At 40.6% G+C, this 25,850-nt stretch overlaps 1 protein-coding gene across 1 annotated transcript in view; it reads left to right on the top strand.

Moving 5' to 3' along the window:
- The window catches only part of LOC122815930 (polyamine deacetylase HDAC10-like), a 752,749-nt gene that overhangs the window by 517,673 nt on the left and 209,226 nt on the right, over positions 1–25,850 (top strand). Inside the window, exon 12 of the mRNA XM_044088797.1 lies at positions 5,955–6,061. Within this exon, the coding sequence (XP_043944732.1) occupies positions 5,955–6,061 (107 nt within the window). The remainder of the gene's footprint in view (positions 1–5,954; positions 6,062–25,850) is intronic.

Here is a 25,850-nt window from a genome sequence, read left to right as displayed (position 1 = left end):
TAAAAAAAAATATCCTGCATATCTGAACCCCTTTCAGTCTGCCATTTGATGATGCTAAGTAATGTAAAATCTAAGGCACTGATAGACCCCCCCCCCCCCGGCTGTACCATATAAATCCCAAGTCTGGGCATTTTGTAAAAGCATACAGTTCAGCCAGTCGGCTGTGCCAGGGATGTCGCACGTTAACATTACCCCATACGACAGGTTTAAATGTACAATGCCAAATTATCAGGTGACCAAACATACCAGTTATCTCGAGGCAGAGGACTGGTTCTGTAAGTTTATGCTCAGGTTGACTCAGGTGCTTAATGCCGAAGCAATGATGCAGTAAAAGTCAGAACAGTATAGAAATAAACTATAAAATGAAGATGAAACATTTACAACTCATAATGTTCTAAAAGCTAATACCTCATAAGTGAGTACAAATAAATGTAAGAGATTGTTTAAAACTATGTGTCCCAGGCAGGGATGTCCCTACCCTTAAGCAGTATTCTGCCGTCACCCAGAATGATGCCTCAGTACAAACAGAAAATGATTGACTTTAACAATTGGCTTAGTTTCTGGTGTCATTCCAGCGGGATTCAGTACCTGACAGCCTAGGAAGATATGATCGACAAACCACGATGCTTTGCCAGAGATGGCCTGCATCTGTCTCACCTGGGCTTCAGGCTTCTGGCAAAGGCACTTGCCTCCCCCATAGAAAAAGTGATGAGGTTAAAGCTACCAACATAAAAATTTCAACAAAACTCAAATTAAAGGTCATACTGCTAAACGCTAGAAGTCTAAACATGAAACTACACTCTTTGCAAGCATTCTTAACCCTGGAACATGCTGACATCTGTGCAGTCATATAAACCTGGTTCAAAGCTGCGGAGAGCACCCTAGCCTTACCTGGTTACTCATCCTATCATACATTCAGACCCCAAACTGTGGGTAGTAAAGCCAAAGAGGTGCAGTTTCAATATATATTAAAGACATACACACCTCTAGGCTGGTCAAACAGTATGACACACAGAAGACACTCCAGGTGCAGTTAACCATTGACAAGACCCCTATACAAATAATAGTTAGCTACTGGCCCCAAAATCTGACTCAAGATGCTCAAACTGCCTATCTAGACCTTTGTGAATCTATCAAGACTCAACCCTTTACCCTGGTCCTGGGTGACTTTAACTACCCAAACATAGACTGAAAGAACTACTCATGCTAGAACACAAATGCTCATAGATTCCTCAATTTTGTCAATACAAATGCTTTGGAATAGCTAGTCAATACCCCCACAAGAGGTGATAATATCTTGGACTTGGTATTAACCAACATGAGTAACCACTGCAGCACCCCTATAGTATCAGCCTCCCTGGTAAGATCCGACCATAAAGCAGTCACGTTCAAAGTCACCATCTCTCCCGACCCCCCCTACAGCTAGGGTCAAACAAAAAAACTTCTCCAAAGCTGATTACAACCTCCTGAGGGATGGTATAAATAGCTTCACAGCCCCCTCCCCCTTTCTAGGAACTGGCACCAGTATCCAAAACTATACCAAATTACTATACGAACATTTATATAGATGAATGGAATTGGGAATACCTGACAGGACTAAATCATTCTCCGCAAGGAAGAGTAAAAAAAATTGCTGCCCAGGACCAAGAAGGAGCAGATGCCCAATTGGAAGCAATCTCTCCTTAGCCTAAACAAACAAATAAGAGCACTAGTGAAATCCTCCAAAGCAAACTTTGAGTCCAAATTGGCCACATCTACTAGAGACAATCATAAGGCCTTCTTCACATGTGTCCATAATCTCAAAGGTAGCACCCAGATCTGTTCAGAACTGGTGGTCAAGGACACCACATATAGAAACACTGTAGATATAGCAATCTTGCTGGCTAACAGATTCAGTGACAATTTCACACCTCTGTCCCCCCATCAGTAAATCAGGACATTCCCAGTACCTGCACTTTCCCCTTATATCTAGGGATCAGGTCATCACTGCACTCTCAAATGCAAAAAAAATACAGCCTCCATGGGACCCGATAACATCCAAGGCTGCATCCTACATGAACTCAGGCAGGAACTTGCAGCACCATTAGGTGCCCTATTCAACCAAAGCCTGAGTACTGGCTTTGTCCCAGCTGAGTGAAGGACAGCCACTGTCATCCCTTTACACAAAGGTGGAGCGTCCACCGATCTGGGAAATTATAGACCCATCAGCCTAACTAACCTGATCTGCAAGGCCATAGAACAGATTATCTTGGACCTCAATAACAAGGACATTGGCAACCTCCAAACACTTGATCCCACACAGCTTAGCTTCATCACAGGGAGGTCATGTCTGTTAAATTTGGTTGACCTTTTTTAAGACAGTCACCAAAGCCATGGACGAGGGGAAGACAGTGCACACAACCTACCTTGACCTGGCCAAAGCCTTCGGCACTATTCCCCACTCGGGTATAATAGATAAACTCTCTCAACTAGGCATCAATCCATATGCTACCAGATGGGTACCTAACTGGCTCACTGATAGAACCCACCTGGTCAAAATAGGGGAAGCCACCTCAAGCAGTAGACCCGTATCGAGTGGCATACCCCAGGGTTTGATCTTGGGGCCTCTGTTATTTGGGATATAATTTTCTAAGGTGCATGCCAAAACCAGTGGGCTATGGCTGACCACGTTTGCAGATGACTGCAAGCTGGGCACTGTCATCAATTCCCCTAGTGATGTGGACATCCCAGAAACATGGCCTCAAGCTGAATACAAAAAAAATGCATCATCATCCCCTTTGGGGAAAGTGATGTCCCCACAAAATATCACATTAATAACAATGTCCTAAGAACGCAGTCAGTCGTCAGGGATTTGGGCACCCAGATTGATAGCAACCTGACTTTTGACCACCATGCTGCTTCCATTGTACAGAAAGCTTTCTACATGGCCCACCTCATATGTAAGGGTATCTCATCCAGGGACAAGGAGGTCCTAACATCCATGTATTCTTCCCTTATAAATCCCATTATTGAGTAGAATGCCCCATTCAGCATGTACCTCGCAAAGCACATGCAGCAGATGGAGAGACAACAGAGGTTTCTCACCCAGAGAATCCAGAGCCTCAAGCATCTACAATACACAGACAGGCTAAAAGCCCTATCCCTCTAATGTGTTTCATACAGACTCTTCAGAGGTGACCTCTGTCTGGCATACAAGGTGATCTCGGTCTCCACCTTGATGGGACTGCTGTATATCCGCAAGTCAAGCGCCACTTGAGTAACCTGCACGTGTGGCCACAAAATGCTTTGCGACATCAATAGAACTTGTTGGTGGGACAGATTTGTGTCCCAGAGGCTTCCCCATGTGTGGAATAGACTCCCTCTCCATGTCAAGTAGAGTACCTCTTTACCCCTTTTTAAGCGCAACCTGGATAACTGGATGGGAAATTGAAAATACATCCTGGGATTCCACCCACGTCCCTGCTGGACAGGGGCATCAGGTGCTGATTTGTCTATACAGGGGTCAAACTCTTAGCTAGGCTTATAAGGGCCTCAGGGCCAATAGCCTAGGAACTTCCTATGATTCTATGATCCTATGATTGAGCTGGGGACATCTTCAAGTATCCTGGTAGAGGTTACAAAGGTGCAACCCTTGAAAAGTGAAAGATTATTTATCTGAAGAGTCAGTCTGTCTTATTGAGACCTAAAACAGTCACTGGATAGATGAGGTCAAGGCATGGGTTGGTCAGTACCAGGCCATAAGGTGCTTAAGGTAATGGGGACCAGGTCATGTAGGCCTAGGTAAACCAGGTCTAGAACCACATAGAGGATAGAGGACCAAAATGGCAGTCAGTGTAGTCTGTGTAGAATCAATATGTTATGGTGGCATGGTACCTCCATTAGTAGCGGAGCTGCTAAGTTCTGCATTGGCTACAGACGTTAAAGCTCTGACTTTGGAAGTCCAAGTACTGAGCATTGCAGTATTTAATTTATTTATTTTTACATTTGTAAACTGGGTTAGTCCGACTGGGGCCAGAGAGCCCTTTTGCAGCAGAGATCTGAGGAGAAAAGCTCCAGGAAAGTAATTAAAAATAAGAAAAACCTAACAAGTCAAGTTGTAAGATACTTAACAGTACAAAAACAGAGAGAAATATACAATACAAATATATACAAGGCAAAAGTACAGTATTTTGAGAATGCAGTAATAATATGTTTGAGAAATTTGGTTAGCATTAAGTTATTTACAAGAAATGTAGCAATGCCTAAAATTAAAAAAAAAATCAGAGTAACATTATGGCATAGTACAACAAAGATGCATTTAATAGCCAAGGTACTAACTGCAGAGAGAGTAATATATGTAGACAGTTTAGGTAGATACCTGGCAGATATGTTAATTGAGAGAAGAAAAATTCATTAGGTAATTTTCTGACAAGTACAGATCCATGCATGTTGGAAATGATTTTTTATTTGCTTTTTGAATTCGCCATTTTTGGTAGTGGAGTGAGTAGTCCAACAGAGTGGAAACCAAGGCCCCAACTACCACTAAAGGAAAACCTGCAGGTCATATAAGATGCGTAATAAAGGCAATGTCTTCAAATGAAAAAAGAGGACTTGACAAGAGCCTGGTCCTTAAGGGTCAGATGGTTATCACAAAGTCTGTAATCAATGACTATACTGTAAGCAGAGCACATCTTGACAGTTTGATGCTATGTTGGTAACAATTCTTTACCTAAGTAATTATTGCTTTTATTTGTAGTGGGTGCAGAAGTCTCTTCTTACACTCCTTATATTTCTATCGGAAAACCTAAGCATTGATAACCAATAATAACTTGATAAATGATGTGTAGCAAACCTGTGGTAATATGACTACATTGATCCAAAAGGAAATAAAGTGGCCCTCGAACCTGTACTTACATACCTGCCATCTGTGCCTTGTCTGCGATTACTTCAGATAACCAATAATGCATTATGTCACATTTCTTACAACATGAATTTGGAGGATTGATGTGCTCTGTACGAATACTAAGCAGAAAATGTCACAGGGGGTCACGTAGAAAGTCCCAGATTTTAAATGTATTTTATTGCATTTTTCATTTGTTAAAAATATGGGAAGACTGGTACATGATTTGCACGTTCAGAAGCTTCAGCAAGTGCAAACACAAGTACACAAAGGATTTTTAAGTCACTACAGGTTGAGACAAAGCCAGTATAAAATCATAGGGATCTTTACACATAATGAGTAACGTGGTCAGACAGTTAGTAATTTTCTTTGTGGAAAAAGCTAAAAAGTAAAAAAAATCATACTAGTAATATGGTCAGACAAAGAGTAATTTTCCTAATGCAAGAACTAAACATATTATTTGAGTAACATAATATGTTTCATATTTAATGCAAGATGTAGCTTAAACAGAATATTACAATTTTAGCAGTTTTGTACATACAAATTCACCATCTCTGTCAGCATGATGATAAAACTGATAGATTAGGATTAGAACATATACTATTATCTCAAATGTATTTCTGAAAGCTGGTGGCTCATCTAGTGTGATATACATATACTAAAGCTAGCTTTGAAACAAAAGAACAGGGCAGAGAGTCATGTATGAACTGTGCCCTGTTGAAAGTGTTAAGGTTTGACAGGGTGAAAGTGTATAGCACTAAAGCTGAATGCAAATGAGAAGAGAAAAGCTGTGCCCTCAGGGATGGGGTGGGACTGAGGATATAGGCAAAGGAATAAGTGCAACAGGAAAAAAAGAGTGATGTGGTCATTCACACGTATCAGTAATGACGTTTTAAATCTGAAGTGCACAGCCTAAGGGAAGTGCAAACGTTTAAATGGTTCTGTATTGCAGGAATTAATCCGGATATTGTGATCTCATTATCTTTGTGCTAGCCCGAAACCATTATTAACAACTTTCAATAGTCCTATTAAAAAGGCATCTTATTTCTCTCATCACAATGTTCTGTTTGTTTAGGGTGGCTACAATGTGTCATCATTAACCGAATCAGTATGTATGACGGTCCGCACGTTACTAGGAGACCCCGTACCACTAATTAAAGAAGAACTGGCTCCGTGTTTAAGGTAAAGTATGACAGTAGGTGTGAGTTTTGAAACATGTGACATAGTTCACAGGTACTTCATCCCTTGCAAGTGCTTCAACTATAGCAAAAGGACTGTAATAACTTTCTAATCCCTGAGAGTTTATAGCTGTAAGTCTAAACAGCCAATTCCGGACTTCATTATGTTTTTATAATTCTTACGTCTTAAAACTTGTATGGAAGGCCATGGGAGAAATGGAGTGTGTGACAAGCCCACCTACTCAATTAATAAATATAAAATAAATATATAAATTAATAAATAAAGTAATAACATTTGTAAATAAATAGCAGATTTTATTATGTATCGGAAAATAACCAGATAAGCGATTAAGTTAAAAACTCAAATTCAAACTTAATTCTGTTACATAAGATCCCATTTCTTACTCCATTAAGTTCAATTGCCATTTCCTTAAATAAATGAATATTTTGTTACTATAATGTACAGTGTTTAACATAAGCAATGTATTTTAACATTTTGTAAATGTAAAGCCTGCATCAAATGCTTTAATGCCGTGTGCAAATGAAAAGTGTATTGTGCCATTGGCTTGCAATGTATTACTGCTCAGGGATAAGTAACCTAGCTTTGTAGCAAAGTGAGTACAGCAGGGAGTTACCCTCAGGCTTTTCATCCCTTTTCAAGGTGGGTGAGGCCTGCTAGTCCCAGGATAAATTTAAGGATACCCATCCAATGTATGTTTGAAGGAAGACAATAACTCACAGTGCTTGAGTTGCAGAGGAGGTCTGTTCCAGAGCAGGTGAGACACCAGATGATGATGCTATCCCCCCACTGTGTCTTGTTTGCTGATGTACGTTACGATTTCTGGTTCTAGTGTTAGCTGCATGATTTGACTTATGATAAACCCTTACTCTGTCTGCCACATCTTTATATCCAATATTCAGCTATAATTTTGTGCTTTGCTTAATCTTATACAATGTCCATGGGCATTACTTAATTATTATGTAATCGCTATATTTGTTTTAAACATGAGTGATTAATGTTTCTACCTAAGCCATATGTATATATTTGTTATGGCATATTGTGCCATTTCACCTTATTGCTTTTATATATATTTGCTTGCAAACTGTAATCGCTGTATTTGATTTATACCACGATTGGTTACTCTTTCCACTCAATTTCCTTCGGCATATTTGTCTTTGTATATATCGTGATTTTTATTGTGGAGCTTTTCACTCCAAGCCTGTGCAGAAAATGGGTCATTGTCCAGTTGGACTATCCTGGAGTATCCTGCTCAACAAATGGAAATAAATAAGGATAACAGAATCTCTAATGGCATAGTAAGCAAAGCACAACTCATCCGTCTGCAATCTATGGACACACTGTGCAGGGATAAAGCCTCCAGTCTCTTATGATTACTAAGATTTCTAAGAACAGAGATCTTTTTGGTTAGGAACCTCTGGATCTCTTCAAGTTGTTGTATGTGTTAAGTGAGATACATTCCAAAGTGCATGTTATTAGCAAGTGCATGAATTTAGTGCTAGTTAGAATTCCTGCATAGCCAGTGATAAGTGGGGGTAGTTTCACTTCACTGACATTCGGTTTCTGCTTTATGTAAGTGGTACATTTTGGATTATTTTCTACTTAAACTCTGAGCTTTGGCCGGCTAAGGCCTACCTGCAATCAACTGGACGTATAAGTGAATTTAAGTAAATCTTTATCTGCACTTTTTTCAAATAATACAGCATTTAAATTGATTTTTTTGTATTGCATTTAATACTATCTAGCTGGAAGTTGTGGCTTTGTTTTTTCAGTTAATGCTTGTTGGAATTTAGTGCTAGTTAGAATTCCTGCATAACCAGTCATAAGTAAGGATAGTTTCACTTCATTGATATTCGGTTTCTGCCTTATATAAGAGGTACATTTTGGATTATTTTCTTCTTAAACTCTGAGCTTTGGCCGGCTAAGACCTACTTACAATCAACTAGATGTATAACTGAATTTAAGTAAATCTTTATCTGCACTTTTTTCAAATAATACAGCATTTAAATTGATTTATTTGTGTTGCATTAAATACTATCTAGCTGGAAGTTGTGGCTCTGTTTTTCAGTTAGTTCCTCACCCACCCTCCCTGCTTTTGTTTTGGTGTTAATCTTGGTGGCTTTGAAACTGCCCCCCTTGTAAATTTGCATTTGCATACTGTTCCTGGGCCCATCTCATTTGCTCACTCAAAAAAAAAAATGTTTGCTCTTTATTCATCTGCTTTCACTGTATTTGTGTTTCTTCCTACTTTATTACTTTATTTTGCTTTTGCATCATCTTAAAAGTACTCAATTGTATTTATTACTGCTTGGTTAACTATCATTCTAAGCCTTTTGGTTTAAGCACTTGGGCTTCAGATCAGTTGTTTTACATTAAGACGGTTTGTAGTCTGCACTGTTGGGGCAGGACAGGTAGCGTACATCCTTCTAAGTTGGGAACTGTTGATTGAAGGCTCAGTGTCTGTTATTCTAAAAGTGTATTAGTTCTGGTTTAAGAACTTGGGCTTCAGGCCAGTTATTTTACATTAAGAAGGTTTGTGGTCTGCACTCTTGTGGGAGGAGAGGCTGGACTCTGCCCTTCTGAGCTGGGAGTTTCTGGTTAGAGGCTTATAGTGCATGCATATTTGAACTGTTTCTTACTGAAACTGATGTGCCTTGTTTGCTGTCACGTAAACTAGATTCAGGCCTGCTGAATCTAGCTTTGTTTGTATAACTTGAGCACCAATCCAGGCCTTTTTTGGAGAAGGTTCCTCTGCACCCCAGTGGCAGGAGTGTGCAGCTAGAACTTGTCAGATTGAAGACTACAGGAACAGGGCTCAGTTTTGAAATTTTTTTACTGGTTAATTGGGTAATTTGTTTAAAAGTCTTTTCTGATTGCTTGTAGTCATCTAAAGCTGTTTTAGGTGTATTTTTTACAATTTGTAGCCATTTAAATCTGTTTTAAGTGTATTTTTTACTGTTTTGCCTTATCTTTTCAAAAAACAAATTGTCCTTGTTTCCCACCTTTCTAAGCTAGTATAGTATAGTTTTCAGGCTAGTGCTGAATTCAGGGCTGTGTTACAAGTTTCTGAGTTGCCCATACCTTACTTGGATAGAGGGAGGTTTCTCTGTTCACCTGTGAGAGAGGGAGCTTTGAACAGCCTATCTGTCCCTGGAGGAGTGTTTCCAGCCCAGGAGTTAGTAGTTTATAGGCCATTTTGGGCTAATTTCTATCTCTTTCATTTCCCTGCTGTAAAAACTGTGTTTACACGGTTTTGCACATCCGGGCAGTGCCGGTTAGCTAGGGCTAAATTATTCCCGGCTCCACCAAGTCTCCTATTCAGTTTTTCCCTTGAAAGTAGTCTAACTATCAACCTAAGCACTTAAAAAGTATCCTACAGTCCAGCACTTGCTCAGACCTAATAGCAAGCACCAATATACCCCGACACTTGATTGCCCAACAGGGCAAGGCTCATTATTCACCCCTCACCAACCAAGTGACTAAGCAGCTCACCCTACTATTCAGGCATGACGAAAGGGCAATTTCAGGTATACTCTCCAGTCCAGCTGGTGAACCTGGGTATCCTGAGGTAATGTTACAACTGCCTCATGTACACACACAACCCTCTCCTCCTACCACAAAACATTAACATATGCGAGAGATGCAATTATATAGCTAGACTGGAGGCTAAGCTCTCTCCACCCCAGACTGGAACAGACAGTCATGAGGAGAAAGTTACCACTTGCACCACACCTCCAGCCTCACATAGACATACTAAACCAGCAGTGGCAAAAAATACACATAAATACACAAAATCATACTCAGAGGCTCTAAATAAAAACCTGCAAAAGCATCAGAGACCTCCAAAGCAGACACACAAAAAACCTGCACCTCCCGTCACAAACCAGACAACACATAAAACACAAAATTAGTGTGCCGCACAATCACAGCCCTTAAGGCAAAATAACATACCTAACACACTAGTAATAGGTGACTCTATAGTCAGGCACACTGATGTCCCACCCAATAGGCTAGACAAGGAGAAGGTTACTGTTAGCTGCCTGTCGGGAGCCAGAATTCGCCACATAACACAAGCACTCAGGTCACTCCAGAACAAGTACAAATATGACTCTGTCATTGTTCATGTTGGTGTGAATGACCTGAGATGTACCTCCCTGGACAACATGAAAAGAGACATGGAAGAGCTCTCTGATCATGTAACCCAGGCGGGTATGACCCTGACCCTGAGTAGCATCCTGCCCTCACCAAGAATGATACAGCAGTATAAAGAAAAAATTATCAATTTCAACAATTGGCTAAGCTTCTGGTGTCTTTCAAAGGGGATCCAGTTAGCCTGGGACGACATGCTCGACAAGTCGCGTTGTTTCACAAGAGATGGCTTGCACCTGTCACCCCTAGGCTTTCGAATACTGGCCAAGGCTCTTGCTGCCCCCATAGTGCCTTTTTTAGGCAAGGCTCAAAAGTCAAACCCACCTCTGTAAACAGCACAAATAAAAAAATGAGGGTTATGCTACTCAACGCCAAGCGTTTAAATCTCAAAATGCACGTGCTCGAAGCACTCCTAACTCCTAAGTATGGAGAACATCAACATCTGTGCAGTAACTGAAACCTGGTTCAAGGCTCCACAGAGCACCCCAGCACTACTGGGCTACAACTCATACCACACATTTTGGCCACAGAACACGGACCAAAACACAAAAAGAGGGGGTGTATCCATATTCATCAAGGATACCTACACCTCCAGGTTAGTGGCACAGCATGATACCTCTGAGATCATCCATGTGCAACTAACATCGGGCAAATCTGCAATGCAAACTGTGGCCTGCTACAGATCACCGTCCATGACCCAGGACCACCACTCCACCTTTCTGGAGACACTGTAAAACATGAAGGTCCTACCGAACACCCTGATATTGGATGATTTCAATTACCCTACCGTTAACTGGGAAAACTACTCAAGTACAATCTCCCAAGTCCAGCGCTTCCTGGAATTTATCAGCTCAAATGCCTTGGATCAGCTGGTAGACTCCCCTACCAGAGGTGAAAACATACTGGACTTGGTCATCACCAACATGGGCGACAGGTGTTCTGCACTGGAGGTCAACCCATCACTGGTTAGATCAGACCATAAACTAATCACTCTGGATGTCGACACCACACCACCACCCCCAACCAAGGAAACCACAGTGAAAAAAATTTCTATATCAAACTTCACCTTACTTAAGACAGAGATGGTAAGTTTCACAGCCCCTATGCTAAAGGATAACAGTGTCCAAGATGCAGGAACCTTTACAAATGCACTCTATGAGCACCTACAAGGATGCATGGATCATGCTATCCCTAGCAAAACCAAGACTCACTCCCCTAAGAGAAGGAAACCAGTCTGGTAGACTCCTGCCATAAACAGGCTATACAATAGAAGGAGGAAACTAGTTCAGAAAAAAAGCAAATCCCAAGAAGGAAAGACATCCCTGATCAGTATCAGTAAGAAACTAAGGTCCCTCATAAAATCATCCAAGGCTAACTTCGAAAGAAAAATAGCCAAGGATTCGAAAGATAACCACAAAGCCTTCTTTAGCTATGTCAAGAAACTAAGTGGCAACTCACAGATATGCTCTGAGCTAGTGCAAAATAGCACAAAATATACTGAACCCACTGATATTGCCAATATCCTGGCAGATAGATTCAGTGCAAACTTCACCCCTCTCTCACCCCCAAAAGGGCCCACAACAATACCCGAAAAGTGTAGTGTCCCAGAAATCACAGACGCACAGGTGAAAGCAGCCCTTTCAAAAGCCAAAAGCACAGTGTCAATGGGGCCAGATGGAGGCTGCGTCATGCACGGACTACAGAATGAACTAACCCCCCACCTAAACACACTGTTCAACCTCAGCCTCTCCACAGCCTATGTGCCCCTAGAATGGTGCACAGCAATGGTTATTCCGCTCCACAAAGAAGGGGCCACAAGTGAACCTGGTAACTATCACCCCATAAGCCTGACTAGCCTGGTCTGCGAGGCTATGGAGTGCATCATCATCATGGAACTCATTAACAAAGACATTGGGAACCTCCAAACACTTGACCCGACCCAGTTTGGCTTTGTTAAGGGCAGATCATGCCTACTAAACCTGGTTGACTTCTTCGAGACAGTCACCAAGGCCATAAATGAGGGGAAGGTGGTTCACACAGCCTACCTTGACCTCACCAAGGTTTTTGATACCATTCCCCACTCGGGAATTATAGAAAAACTCACCAACCTGAACATAAACCCCTACATCACAAGATAGGTTGCCAACTGGCTTACAGACAGAACTCACATGGTAAGAATAGTGGGCTCCAGGTCAGACTCTAAACCAGTTACAAGTAGTGTCCCACAAGGCTCGGTCCTGGGACCCTTACTGTTCGGCATATACTTCCCAGAAGTACAGGCAAACACAGGAGGACTATGGCTAACCAAGTTCGGTGATGACTGCAAACTGGGAGCCATAATTGACTCTCTGGCTGACACAGACATTCTCCAAAAGGGCCTTACTGAGACGGACACCTGCTGTCAAAGTCATGGTCTCAATCTAAATGCCAAAAAATGCATCCCATTTGGGAAAAACAAAACACCCATGAATTACCACATAGGTGGCAGCCCCCTTAATACAGAAGTGGTAATAAGAGATCTGGGGACCTAGGTAGATAGTAATCTCTCCTTTGACAATCATATTGCCAAAGTAGTTAGGAAATCCTTCTATGTAGCCCATCTAATTACTAAAGGGTTCGCATCTAGAAATAAAGAGGTTATAGTGCCCCTCTACTCGTCACTCATCAGACCCATCATAGATTACAATGCCTCATTTGGGATGTACCTCACAAGACACTTCCAACAGCTGGAAAGACCATAAAAGTACCTCACCAAGAGGATTACTGGCCTCAGTATGTCCTATGTAGCATGACTGGAAAAACTCCGGCTGTACTCAGTGGCATATCGCTTACTCAGAGGTGATCTCTGTCTGACTTACAAAGCCATGTCCAACTCAGAATTGATGGACGTGCTCCACCTAAAGAAATCCAAGTCACTGCGAGCCACTCTCTCTAGTGAGCTAAACCTCACCACAACAATAAATAGAACATGCTGGAGGGATAGATTCCTATCACAGAGACTCCCCATGCTTTGGAACAAAATTCCTAACTACATTAGGCAGAGCCCCTCACTAACACTCTTCAAGAGAAACCTTGACGAGTGGATGGGTAACAGAAAATACACCCCTGGGATCACTTCATTGGCTCTTCTTGACAGAGGCTCAGTTAATTAATCAATGGGGCGGCGAAAGCTGACACACTCTGGCTAGGCTTATAAATGCCCTCGGCCAGATAGCCTAGTACCTACCTATGAACCTATATTCTATAATGGGCCTGACCAGAGATGAATAAAGGGGAACAATTACTTCTCTGGATTTGTTAGAGATGCCTTCAGCAATTCATTGTAAAATATATAAGGATTTCCGGATTACAGTAGCTACAAGGTGATCAATGGAGATGGAATTTTCTGTTTGGATGCCCAGATTTCTAACTACCTTTTTGCTTAATAATGGGATGTAGTTAATGCTGATCAGTGCAGTGCTTCACTGTTTTCTGAAGGAAAAAATACAAAATTTCCTGGCATTTAGCTTTAACCCTTTTTCCTTGCACCAGGTGTTTACTAGTATAAAGGAATTTTGAAAGGTGCAAATATCTTCAGGAGTTTTGACTATTACTCCCAGTTTGCAATTGTCAGTAAGTTTTGTCAACTAGTTGTCCCTGTTTTCAGCTTTGAGGTCAGCAAAACAAATGCTGAACCAGAGAGGACAAAACACAGATCCGTGGGAACGCATCTTATACCTTCTGTTTGCAGTGGCATGTGCCACACAAAGAATCTGACTTCTGTCTTTAATCCAGTTAAGCTGCTTAAGGATCTGCATTTAAGGCTGGTAACTTTTTTACAGTTGCATCGTGTGGTTTGCCATTGAATGCCTAGGTCAGCTCAAAATAAGCAGTATTAATGGCATGAGTCTGTCAACCACTGGGTGACCTTCTCAAAGAATTTTACAAGATTTAACAGACATAATTCACCCTATATGAAGCCAAATCACTGTGGGGTTGAGCCTAATGAGATTTTTGATACCATAATTAATGAGATCAATAATGACTTGCCTGTGGCTTTACAGATCATACTTGTAAGGTTTGTAATTTACAGGGTAATTAGTGAGCTCATGATTGCAGAAGGGCATCACCAGAGCAATGTGCCAGGATTTAGGAATGTAGCCTGCAGTTAGGATTGGGTTAGATGGTTTAAGGAGGGGCTTGCCAAGTGCATGGTTGGCACTGTTTATTAGACAAAGAAGTATGTTATCAGGGCCCATAAAAGAAATGCATGTCATTTTTGAAAGTAACTTAAGGACATGTTCTTTTGTGAAGATAGGGGGGTGAGAGTGAATCAGGGATGACTGCAGTTGGGATGGGACTTTAAGGGGAGAAGCTGGCAGTAAAGTTGTTGGCCAGTGTATTTGTGATGTCACTAGGATTGGAGTAGAAGGCCCATTGTAGAAAAGCATAAAACAATGTTAGAAAATAGTTCTTAGTTTTCTAATGTAGCTAAAGAAGGAACTGTAGTTATCCTTCCCTCAGATGCTAGCCTCGGTTCATGGCATGCTTTGCTAGCCCTCATATTGTCCTTCAGGCTCCTGCACAGATTTTTTACACTGCCCTTATACTGAGAAGGTCTGTCCCTACTTGGTGTTGTAAGGACACTCTTCCTTGTGTTATAAAGTTTATTTATTGCAGAAAACAAACAAAGGCAAAGCTCCAGGATTTTCAGCAGTTTAATAAAAGAACAAACACAAGCGCTTTCACAATGATGCTTCTTCAGGTGTATGAATACAATCTAAGTAACCCCAGTCTTATACCATTTAAATCCAGTCACAAGAGTATTTGTACCATATTAGGAAAAAGAGTACATTTAACACTCTAGCAAAACATGTTAAACAAACTACAGAACAGCATTCATTTAAATTTGTAGTTTTGGGGAAATCTCTAGAGAATCCAAGAGGAGGTGATATTAGATGTAGAACTGAAGAACTGGAGGCAGAATGGATTGTGAGATTTTGAGCAGATAAGGGACATGGTCTTAATGACCATGTACCCTTAAGACCTATACTTAGAAAAAGGCCATTATGTAGATGAAAGGGATGCTATGTTTTTAATGTAGTTTTTACCTTTAAGAGTCTAAATGTTTAATCATGTGACTGGATTTAAATGGTATAAGAATGGTGTTACTTAGATTGTATTCATACACCCGAAGAAGCATCATTGTGAAAGCGCTTGTGTTTGTTCTTTTATTAAACTGCTGAAAAACCTGGAGCTTTGCCTTTGTTTGTTTTCTGCAATTGGACTTCTTTACTTGTACAAAGGCACCTGGATATCGTGGGGATATATTTTTTGTCTTATAAAGTTTATTTATGTTGCCTGACCACTGGGGGAAGGAGTATTTTTAAATTCCCAATTATGTTTGATTCTGGCAGGGAGTTCCTGTTCAATGCATTTGACTAAATGAGCATAAAAATTCTTAGTGTAACTGACAGCATATTCAGGGTCAGCTGTGATAATGCTGTAGGTAACTTTAGAGATTTCATCATATATCTGCATAAGAGTTTCCTTTTTCTAGTACACCCTAGATGCCCCTTGAATACCAATTATTTTGCCAATTGTCAAAGGCAGTTATCTTTTCTTGTACTTAGACATCCGACTCAGTGACTGGACCATTCCCTTAGAACCAGCGTCTTACCCTCATCTGACATTTCATAGCATGTTCCAGCATGGCCTTCTGCATGTCCCTTAGGGTTTTTTGCACTGGGTCATTTACTCCTTCATGGACTACTACTATGTCATGGTCAAACTTGGCTGGGGAAAGGACGTCAGCAATCCTGGCTCCCAAAAGGCAACTAACTGTAATTCTATCTTTTTCCTGCCTGTTGATTCTGGAACCCATATCTCTAACAATTGAGTCAGCAATCACTAAAACATTCTTGTACTAGATATAAAGGTGGTTTATTGTTGTGCAACTTGATGCAATAATGTGGTGAGTAGATAAACTGAGGTGGTGACAAACTGAGGGGATGACATTGATACCTGTTCTTAATAGTTCTCAGAGGCTTGGGTAAAGACGTTTTAACAGCACCTGAGTATGTTACTGTTGTGTTTCTTAAATGGTATTGCATTTGCTTGTGTGGGGGTGTAACAAATGGTGCTCACTGTTTGTTGAAAAACTGAAGAGGAATGTCTTACCACTTTCTAGGTATTCACACTTCTCAGAGACAGAATTTACTGGTCATTTTCAGTGAACATAGTAAGGCAGTTACTACATTGGCTTAGAACAGCAAGTGACAGAAGCAGACAACTGGTTCTCTATAATATCTACTACTTGTGAGGGATAAACCTAGCTGCAAGAATTTAGGAAGGGCTGATGGAAAATTAACGCAATAGAGAAGGCTGAAGGAGTGCTAATACTGTTGTGGTGTTTTCCTGGATTCAAAAGTTAAGGAACAAGTCATTTATACAAGGTTAATGAAAGTGTAAGTGTGCTGACACAATATTCTCTGCCATCACAAATGCCGTTATCAGTAATTTAAAGCAGCTGCGTGCAGCCCAGCCCAGTCATTTGTAATGTAGCACAGATCAGTGCAACCTGGTTTAGTGTTTTGCAAAATCACTTGAAGCCTATAATACAAGTGAATAACAAGATGGTTTGGTAGTATTGATTTAGGGGAAAAGTTGAAAATGCGCTCACTATCCCTTATTTAGTTACACCTCATGTGGCACTATGCTCAGCACTGCTCCGTGCAATAAATAACAAACAAGAAAACAGAAGGAACCAATCAGGAAATGACTCTGATTTGAGACTGCAGTACTCAGTGACCTAGAAATGGCAGCAATTAGTCCCCTCTCATCAGAATAATAACTACTCTTTTTAAGATCAGCCCCCATCTGGCCAAATAGGCTGTTAATGGATTAACTTAAAATACAGTTCTAAAATGTAAAAAATGTCATAAACACTTTAGGATACCAAAATTAAGAAAGAGACAAGTGCAACACAATTACTACTTTCCTTAAGTAGAAGGTCTTCAACAGATGACTAAAGCCACTCGGAACTCTCTGAAATGAGTGTACAAGGATACCGCTCTTCTGCATGTCCTCCCCGCAGTCGAGTGGCCTCCAAAAGACATGTGTAAATGGGCATGCCTTCGCTGAAGGTTGGGCATTGGGCTGGCAACTTGGCACCATAAAAAGCGACTGCCAATCATTAGTGAACCAGTGTTCCACTGTGGCAACCCCTAACCGGGAAAAGCCGAAAAGACAAACAAAACAGTCCAGCCAAAAGGACAACAACATTGCACAGCTCCACACAATACATAATAAACAAGCAAACAAAAAGAACCAATGAGAAAACAGTTTTAGTACAACTGCCTACATGTAGTCCAATTACCAACTAAACTGACAGTGACATCTTGTCTCACGATTCCATGTATGATCCAAGTCTGGTCCAAATCCCAACAGCTACAGTGAAGTCCCCTTATGTACTCAGCTTCTGCTAAGAGAGTGTTGGATTGGATGCACCACATCCTAAAGTGATGTACAGATTTACATAGCTGAACATTTTGGTTGAACCATGGAACACATGGTTTACATTTCCTCTTAGAAGGACATCCCTTAAGGTATCAGTAATAAGAGCTAAATAGTATACAGAGTACCACCCAATAAATCAATGGGGCACTAAAATTCCTGTACTGTAGAACCAATACTACTGTAAATAACCAATCACCCTGCCTCAGGCTAAAGCCAGTTTGAGCTTCAGGAAGTATCACCATTTGTCCTGCCTTAACAAGCTGTATAGTGAAGAAAAGTCATTTTTCCTAAGCTTCATGTTATGCCAATAGTGTTCTGTAATAAGGAAAAAGAAATATGACAAAGGGCAGTTTGTTTTTCTCCAAAGGAACTGTCAAAACTTGGTTTTGGGCCCCCAACACATTTCCACCTCAGTGCCAGATCATTTCAGCAGAGTTGCTACAGTTTTTTGGGGGACATAATGCCAGTTTAGGATGTTGTCCTATTAAAGCTGCTCTTCATTCCTCCTCCCAACAATCCTCAATACTTGCATCAGCTTCCTTCCAATGGGAGTGGTATTCTGGGGTCAGCTTGAGGGAGAAGCTGTGTAACTGGAAGCCAGCATCTGCAAACTTTATTCCAAAAAATAATTCCCTCTTACTTTCTAAACTTATTCTATACTATAATGTCTACACTGACTCTGGGACATATAGTGCGCATGAACACACATGTACACACGCAGACACGTACACACACACACACACACACACACACACACACACACACACACACACACACACACACACACACACACACACACACACACAAGATTTATGCATCTCTTGGTGGCATGAACAAATAATTCCTTTTGAAGGATGACCCACACAAGCTATAAGATGATGAGGTAGTAGTCTGTGTAAAATGATTATTTTAAGTAATGTCAGTGTTTGATCCATTGATTTTCAACTCTGTAGCCATCTGTTTGTGTTTTTCTAGGTTGGTTTTATGGACTGATAAAGGATTGCATTGATTTAGTGTATTACAGGAACATGGTCCTTCTCCAAGTATCTCAGGCTACTTGTACACTAACTGAAAATATAAGGAAAAGGGATGGACAGACTTGTCCGTGTGGGAGATGTTCCATGTGTAAATATATAAGCAACAGTAATATGTTTTTACACCCTGACACAGGCAGGGAGTATGTATTTAATATTTCAGCTACATGTGCTTCAGAACACATTATTTATCTAGCCCAATGTTCAGTGTGTTTCTGTTTCTATGTGGGAAAAACAGATAGCCCTTAGAGATCGTATCAAGGAACACATGTACCAGATACAAAAAAGTGATGTTAGTGCATGATCTAAACACATTACAGTGAATGAAAACACACATAATTTTACTTATTTAGTTTTAGGTAAAATATATGACAACATCAGAATGGGGGACATTAGAAACAGGAGAGAACAGCTTGAGGTAAAATGGATTTTAAAACTGAACAATTGTAGGCATGGGTTAAATGACAGGATACCTCTAAGACCAAAACTTAAAGCAAGACCATTGAATAAATGAGATGTTAAGACATTGTATGACATGCTTACTTACATCAAGTATTAGAGATTTTTAACAGTATATGTTTATATTTGAACACATTTTTATGTATGTATATTTATATGTGCATTTTTTTATATATGTATTTTTTACACAAGTTTTTTATGTGTTTGTTATGCATTATACTTTTTAGAATCATGTTTTCACAGTGAAGGACTGAATATGTCTACTTAATGAAGGATGTTTTTTTAAGATGATTGTGGCTTAATTAGTTGGTTCAAGGTATATAAGATACACAGTAGACAGCATGTATTTGTATCTGAAGAAGCAGAAGTTATCTGTGAAAGCGCTTATACATCTGTGGTTGAATAAAGAGGAGTTTTTTACACTGGAACTACCTGCCATTTTTTGGAGTACAAGTGTTTTACTACTAAATTTATCTTGTTCAGATCAATGGTATCTTTGAAAGATCTGTCAGAGTTTAGAGAAGTGTAACAGTTGCAATGCGTAAAGCTCTGACTGTGAGCCACATAACTCGATTGACTGTGGAAATGGGCACCGAAGGGGTCACTGAAGAAGGGAGGGTGAGCATCAGCAGTTGATTCTGCCTCACCCATCCTAGTTGAAAGGAGATGGTCTGGCCCACTGTAATGTCAGCACCTACTGAAGACAGATGTGCATGGAATGTAGTGCATGGGATAGGGACCAAGCCATATCCATGCAGTAACATTCAGTGCGTATGTGTGAGAGCATGTATGCTCACAACAAAATGCATAGGTGGTCATTACAACTTGGAGCATGAATATCAGCTGTTGAGGAATATATTAAGGGCAAAAAAAGCAAGCAGCTCTCATAACTGTGGAAGATGGCTTCTCCCTGACAGATCCTCGCCTTGGTAATGGAAACCAATTGAAATAGCTGGGGTCGTGTCTTACATGGTTGACAGACATGAATGACAGAAAAAGGATTTAAAAGGTACTTCAAGGAGATCTTCTAAAGTTGGTTTTGGGATGGACAGAAGGATGCAACTTGCAAACAGCTAGATAGTCCTGTAGGAACAAACATCATTTAGATTAACCAAAATTGTGAGAAAATGTGTAAAGAAAAGAAAGAAAGCAAATCTAGAAGTAAAGATACATTTGAAAGTCGAGCAACTTGTTGGGTTCTATTGTAGAGGATAAATCTGCAGAAGATGTAGAGCTCCACATGCACATTCCTTCCTTTATACTCTCACCAGCTTAGCATAGGCACACCCACTGCAACTCATTATCCAATCACAGTATTTCTCCATCCTTTCTACACATTGTAGAGGATACATCTGCAGAAGATGTAGAGCTCCACATGCACATTCCTTCCTTTATACTCTCACCAGCTTAGCATAGGCACACCCACTGCAACTCATTATCCAATCACAGTATTTCTCCATCCCTTCTACACATTGTAGAGGATACATCTGCAGAAGATGTAGAGCTCCACATGCACATTCCTTCCTTTATACTCTCACCAGCTTAGCATAGGCACACCCACTGCAACTCATTATCCAATCACAGTATTTCTCCATCCCTTCTACACATTGTAGAGGATACATCTGCAGAAGATGTAGAGCTCCACATGCACATTCCTTCCTTTATACTCTCACCAGCTTAGCATAGGCACACCCACTGCAACTCATTATCCAATCACAGTATTTCTCCATCCCTTCTACACATTGTAGAGAATACATCTGCAGAAGATGTAGAGCTCCACATGCACATTCCTTCCTTTATACTCTCACCAGCTTAGCATAGGCACACCCACTGCAACTCATTGTCCAATCACAGTATTTCTCCATCCCTTCTACACTTCCTCAAACCCACCTACTACCTCTCCTCTATCCAACCACCACCTACCCACCCACTAACTCTCAGCAACTCACTTCTACTATTTAATCACTCTCCTTCGTACTACTATATCCTCTATTCATCCTCCGTTTCATCTCCCTAACTGAAACCTAACAAACATAAACACTGCCTGCCCATCTCTCTTTCACACTTGCTACTACTTTACCTCACACTCTCATCCCAGTCATGTTTATACTTTACCTAATACGCCGTCTACTGTTCTACTTCTCATGCCTAACATCTGATCATGTAGAACTGAATTATGTACAACCATCTCCTGTACAGTCATATCCCATAACCCATAAAGACACTCTCCTACCCTACTCAATCTCTCCCTGTCAGTTTAATATCACCAGTATACAACTCCTTAAACCCAAACTACTCACACTCACTCCTACCTCACCTAAACTCAAACTCGAATCCCTCCCTCACCTACTATAACCACCCTTCCAAACCCACCCCGCTAACAGCTCTTCTTCGTGATGGAGACATCCACCCCAATCCTGGCCCCCCACACATCCAACCACAACACCTTCACTTACTAGTCACCAATCTCCCCCACTCCTTCTGCAGCCAAACATCTCACTATCTACTCAATTAACTTACAAAGTCTAGTAAACACAATTGCAGACTTACATTCTTTGATTGCCCAGTACTCTCCACATACGTTACCCTGTCCGAAACAAGGCTAAAACCACATATATCAAACACAGAAGTCTTACCCCTCCATTACAACATATACCGTTTAGATAGGAACACCAAAAAAGGGGGAGGAGTTTGCTGAGCAACTCAACTTATCCCCCTGCCAATAGTTCTCCCAGATTTCCACCCAGTTGAGCTACTTATTCTGAATTGTTACCTAAACCCACAAAAGAAATTTGCCATTGCAGCTACCTATATTCCTCCTGGAAATAATACTCCTATCTTAGAATCCATCCTTTCATGGATTTCTCTCAATATCCCCTACAAAATGATTATACTTGGAGATGTCAATATTGATTGGCAAAAACTATCAACCACTTCTCCAGATCTCAGCATTAATTTCAATGATTTTAAATAACTCATAACAACACCCACTCACTTTAATAAAAATAACAATAGTAGCGCTACCCTAGATTGGATCCTAACCTCTGATCCAAACTTATACCAACCCTGGCACACTACCAGACTGCCTGAGTGACCACCTCCCCATCTATGTACTCAGACACTCCCTTCATATACCCAAGGCCTGTGTTTACTCAGACCGTCGCAACATGTCCTCCTTCAATGTCCAAACATTCAATAATAAGTTCTCATTCTTAAACTGGTCCGACCTTAAACACCTTACTCTCAATGATGCTGTTCTAGATTTCAACCATACTTTCCTTGACATCCTAAGCACCCTATCACCACTATGGAAAGTTAGGATAAGAACAACCCATACCCCTTGTCTTTCTAAGGATACCCCCACCCTTATGAAAAATCAAGATCGCACCTGGGAAGTTTGGCTAAAAACAAAATCTACTGTATTACTCCAAAAATATAAAGTACTTAGAAATCTCACCAAAAGGCATATTATTAACGATAAGCAAAAATTCTATAATGATGTCCAACACACACACAACTCTAACCCCCCAAAATTGTGGGGTACCATTAACAAGATCCTACATCCTGGAAGACCCACCACTCCAAATTATATCCCAACAATACTTCTCAAGAAACTGCCACCCCACTAAACTCTTATTGTTCCCCCACCTCCTACTTCTTTCCCAACTACAGCTCACTCGCACCTTAATAAATAAACCCTCAGCCTGTCCTTCCCTCTCCTCTCTCATATCCCTCTACTCCCCCTCTCGAACTCTACGCACCTCTGATCAACACCTTCTTATCATTCATAAAACCAACAAAAACATTGGCAAACTCCTTTATAAAAGCACAGTGTCCCTAGCCTGGAACAATCTCCCACTAAATATTCATAACATCAAATGTACAAACCGCTTCAAAACTGAACTTAAAAAACACCTTCTTAAGTCTAGCTCCTGCCCTTGCTGTGACCCTACTTAACCCCCCCCTCCCCACCTGTAATGTTCTTTACCTCTCTTTACTCTAAATCTTACAGCCTTCTTCTACTTACACTCATTTTTCAGTGGCAACACTGTCATGTGTTTATATCCTTTCTAGGTCTAGCTTTTTATTTATAGCAGCACTATCATATTTTTATCACCTTTCCAGCTCTGTATTTCTGTAATATTAGGGCATACTAATCTGAAGTTTTCCAAACTAATCTCATCTTCAGATTACTCGGCGCTGAGATGTATGAAATAACTATTGTCATTTTCTTGTTTCTGGAATGTATGCATGTTAATGACTTGTTTTAATTATCTGTACTGGAGCTTTTCTCCTCAGGTCTCCACTGAAAAGGGGCCTTTGCTCAGCTGGACTAACCCGGTCAACAAATGACAAATAAATAAATAATAAATAAATGAAGAGCCATCATACATTTCATGAAGAGTTGAGATAAAGCTAGAAGAGAAATGCTGGGTCTCTGACAATAGCCTGTGGAAGGTGTTCATGGCGTTGGAACCAAGAACCAGCAGCAAATCCTTTGAATAACTCACTTAACCAATGATGCCATTCACCAGACTCACACATTTCTTAGGTGACTGAGAAGGTATAAACCACATTTGGGTGGGAAGATTAAGTGCTCAGACTAAAGCCCTGACCCTTCTGAATCCTATATGCAAATATGCTTTATAATTATTGCTAAACAGGGAAATTAAACAGTAATGCCTATGGCCAAAAGAACCTTTTTCAAATCTTACAGACATTGAAATCATAAATGACTTTCAGGACTCTGGTGGTCTACCAAAAGATCCCTTAAATGGAAGGTGAGAGCCTGTAGAAAAAGACTTTTTGACTGCTGCAGGTGAAATCTATGAAGTGCCTGCAGAAACCTATTGGTTCGAGGGTTCATACCAGTTTTCAGGGAATGAAAGGTATATACTGTGGTTCTGCAACACTGAAAGGGGTGCTCATTCTCTCACAATTGTCAGGTGGTAGGGATGAAAACAGTCCCATTGAGAAGGTTCTCTGTAACAACTATGCCCGGAAATGGAGTTGTACCTGTGACCCTCTCAAAAAAATTAACAAAGCAGAATAAAATATTGCTCATGGAATCAACCTTCTGAGCAGTTGTTCTGGTCAGCTGGGAACTGTACACTTCCACTGTAGCTCTGAGGTTTGGCAAAATGGCCCAAAACTTTTAAATATTAGGACAACCAATTGGTAATGCTGAACCTTTCCACTACCTGTCATACCTAATTATACAAGGGCTACTGTAATTCCCCTTTTTTAATGATGTTAAAGATACAGTATTGCCCTGTTCTCTGCCCATAGGTATAAGGTGGAGAAGATCTACTATAGATCTATAGTCCACATTCCTCTCTTTTCTCTTAGCCATAGTTCAATTGTAGAGCCCTGAAAGAAAAACATGTAAAGAAGTTCCAGATTACTAGTTCCAGAAAATGTTTGACTTGTGACTATCCCAAATCTGACTCCAGTATTCCTCTATTTTGTCATGAATCTCAGACTGGTTAAAAGGTAAACATGGGATATAGGAATATTGGAAATGAGTAGAGATTACATGCCCCAATCAGACAAGGGTGAAAGAAATATTCCCAAAAGGGAATTGTGCGCACCCAGGCCTTTCAGAATATATATTTGACCTGTGCAGTACTGCAAACCATGAGGTCCAGAGAATAGACTGAATATGGAATTAGTAGAGATCTCAGGGGATCCTGTGTCTACCAGAGCCAGGTCAGTAGCAGCCTTCTTGACAGCACATTTGAGAGGTGTGTCAGCTTCCTTAGCCTACCAAGCAAGCTACTTCAAGAGAAAGTTAAAAAAATTAAAATTCCCTGACCACATTAATTTGCCAATAACATTCCCAATAGCCCATTCACAAATACTTCAAAATTTGTCCACCATTGTTTGAGGTAGGAGATATATAGAAATCACCATATACATCAACTCCCACACACTAAATTTCCACTGCCAAAGAGCCCTCAGTGTCAGAGAAGGAATGTAGTGGTCCAACGCCTTTATCTTAGTGAATAGAATTGTCATTTCTCTGCTATGTCATGTCCCACAGGATGAGTCTATAAGCAAAGAAGATCCTACCAAACTACTGTGATCATGTTGTGGTAAGTGGTGATGATATCTAGAAGACAGGTATTCTTGAAATGCTGGAACAATCTGAACAAGTTAAAAGGCTTGCAAACTCCATTAATATTCCATAACGCCAGTTTCAGTGTGTGGACCATGCCAGTTGGACAGATCAATTATATTTCTAAAAAAAGAAGTGACAACATCCATCTGGTGCAAACAATAACATGTAGCTAGTGGTTAAACAACCATGGATTCATAGTTAATTAATAGACTTTTTGATCTATTAGGACCATAAGAAACCTAGATGGTAATTATTAGCATTTATATTTGAATTTCTGCAGACAAGCAGCATTGATGTTAAACCAGAGGTGATTTTTTTGTTTCCCATCCATTTGCCTGAGCTAGATGTGAATAGAGTGAGACAAGTACTCTGGTTTATGTGGGGGGGAAGCTGGTTCCATAGAAGTGGTATTCTGTGTGATACGTATCTAACCCTGTAACATATTCTGTTAATCTTGCAAAGGAGACTGACATCTCTTGAGTGGGCATCTGTCATACCATTGGACTTTCAAATG

This window comes from Protopterus annectens, chromosome 11.part0 (assembly GCF_019279795.1).
Source record: "Protopterus annectens isolate FY-2018-M chromosome 11.part0, PAN1.0, whole genome shotgun sequence".
In the NCBI taxonomy this organism is placed as follows: domain Eukaryota; kingdom Metazoa; phylum Chordata; order Ceratodontiformes; family Protopteridae; genus Protopterus; species Protopterus annectens.
Note: the sequence above shows the minus strand (reverse complement) of the source record. Positions and strands in the feature narration are given on the sequence as shown.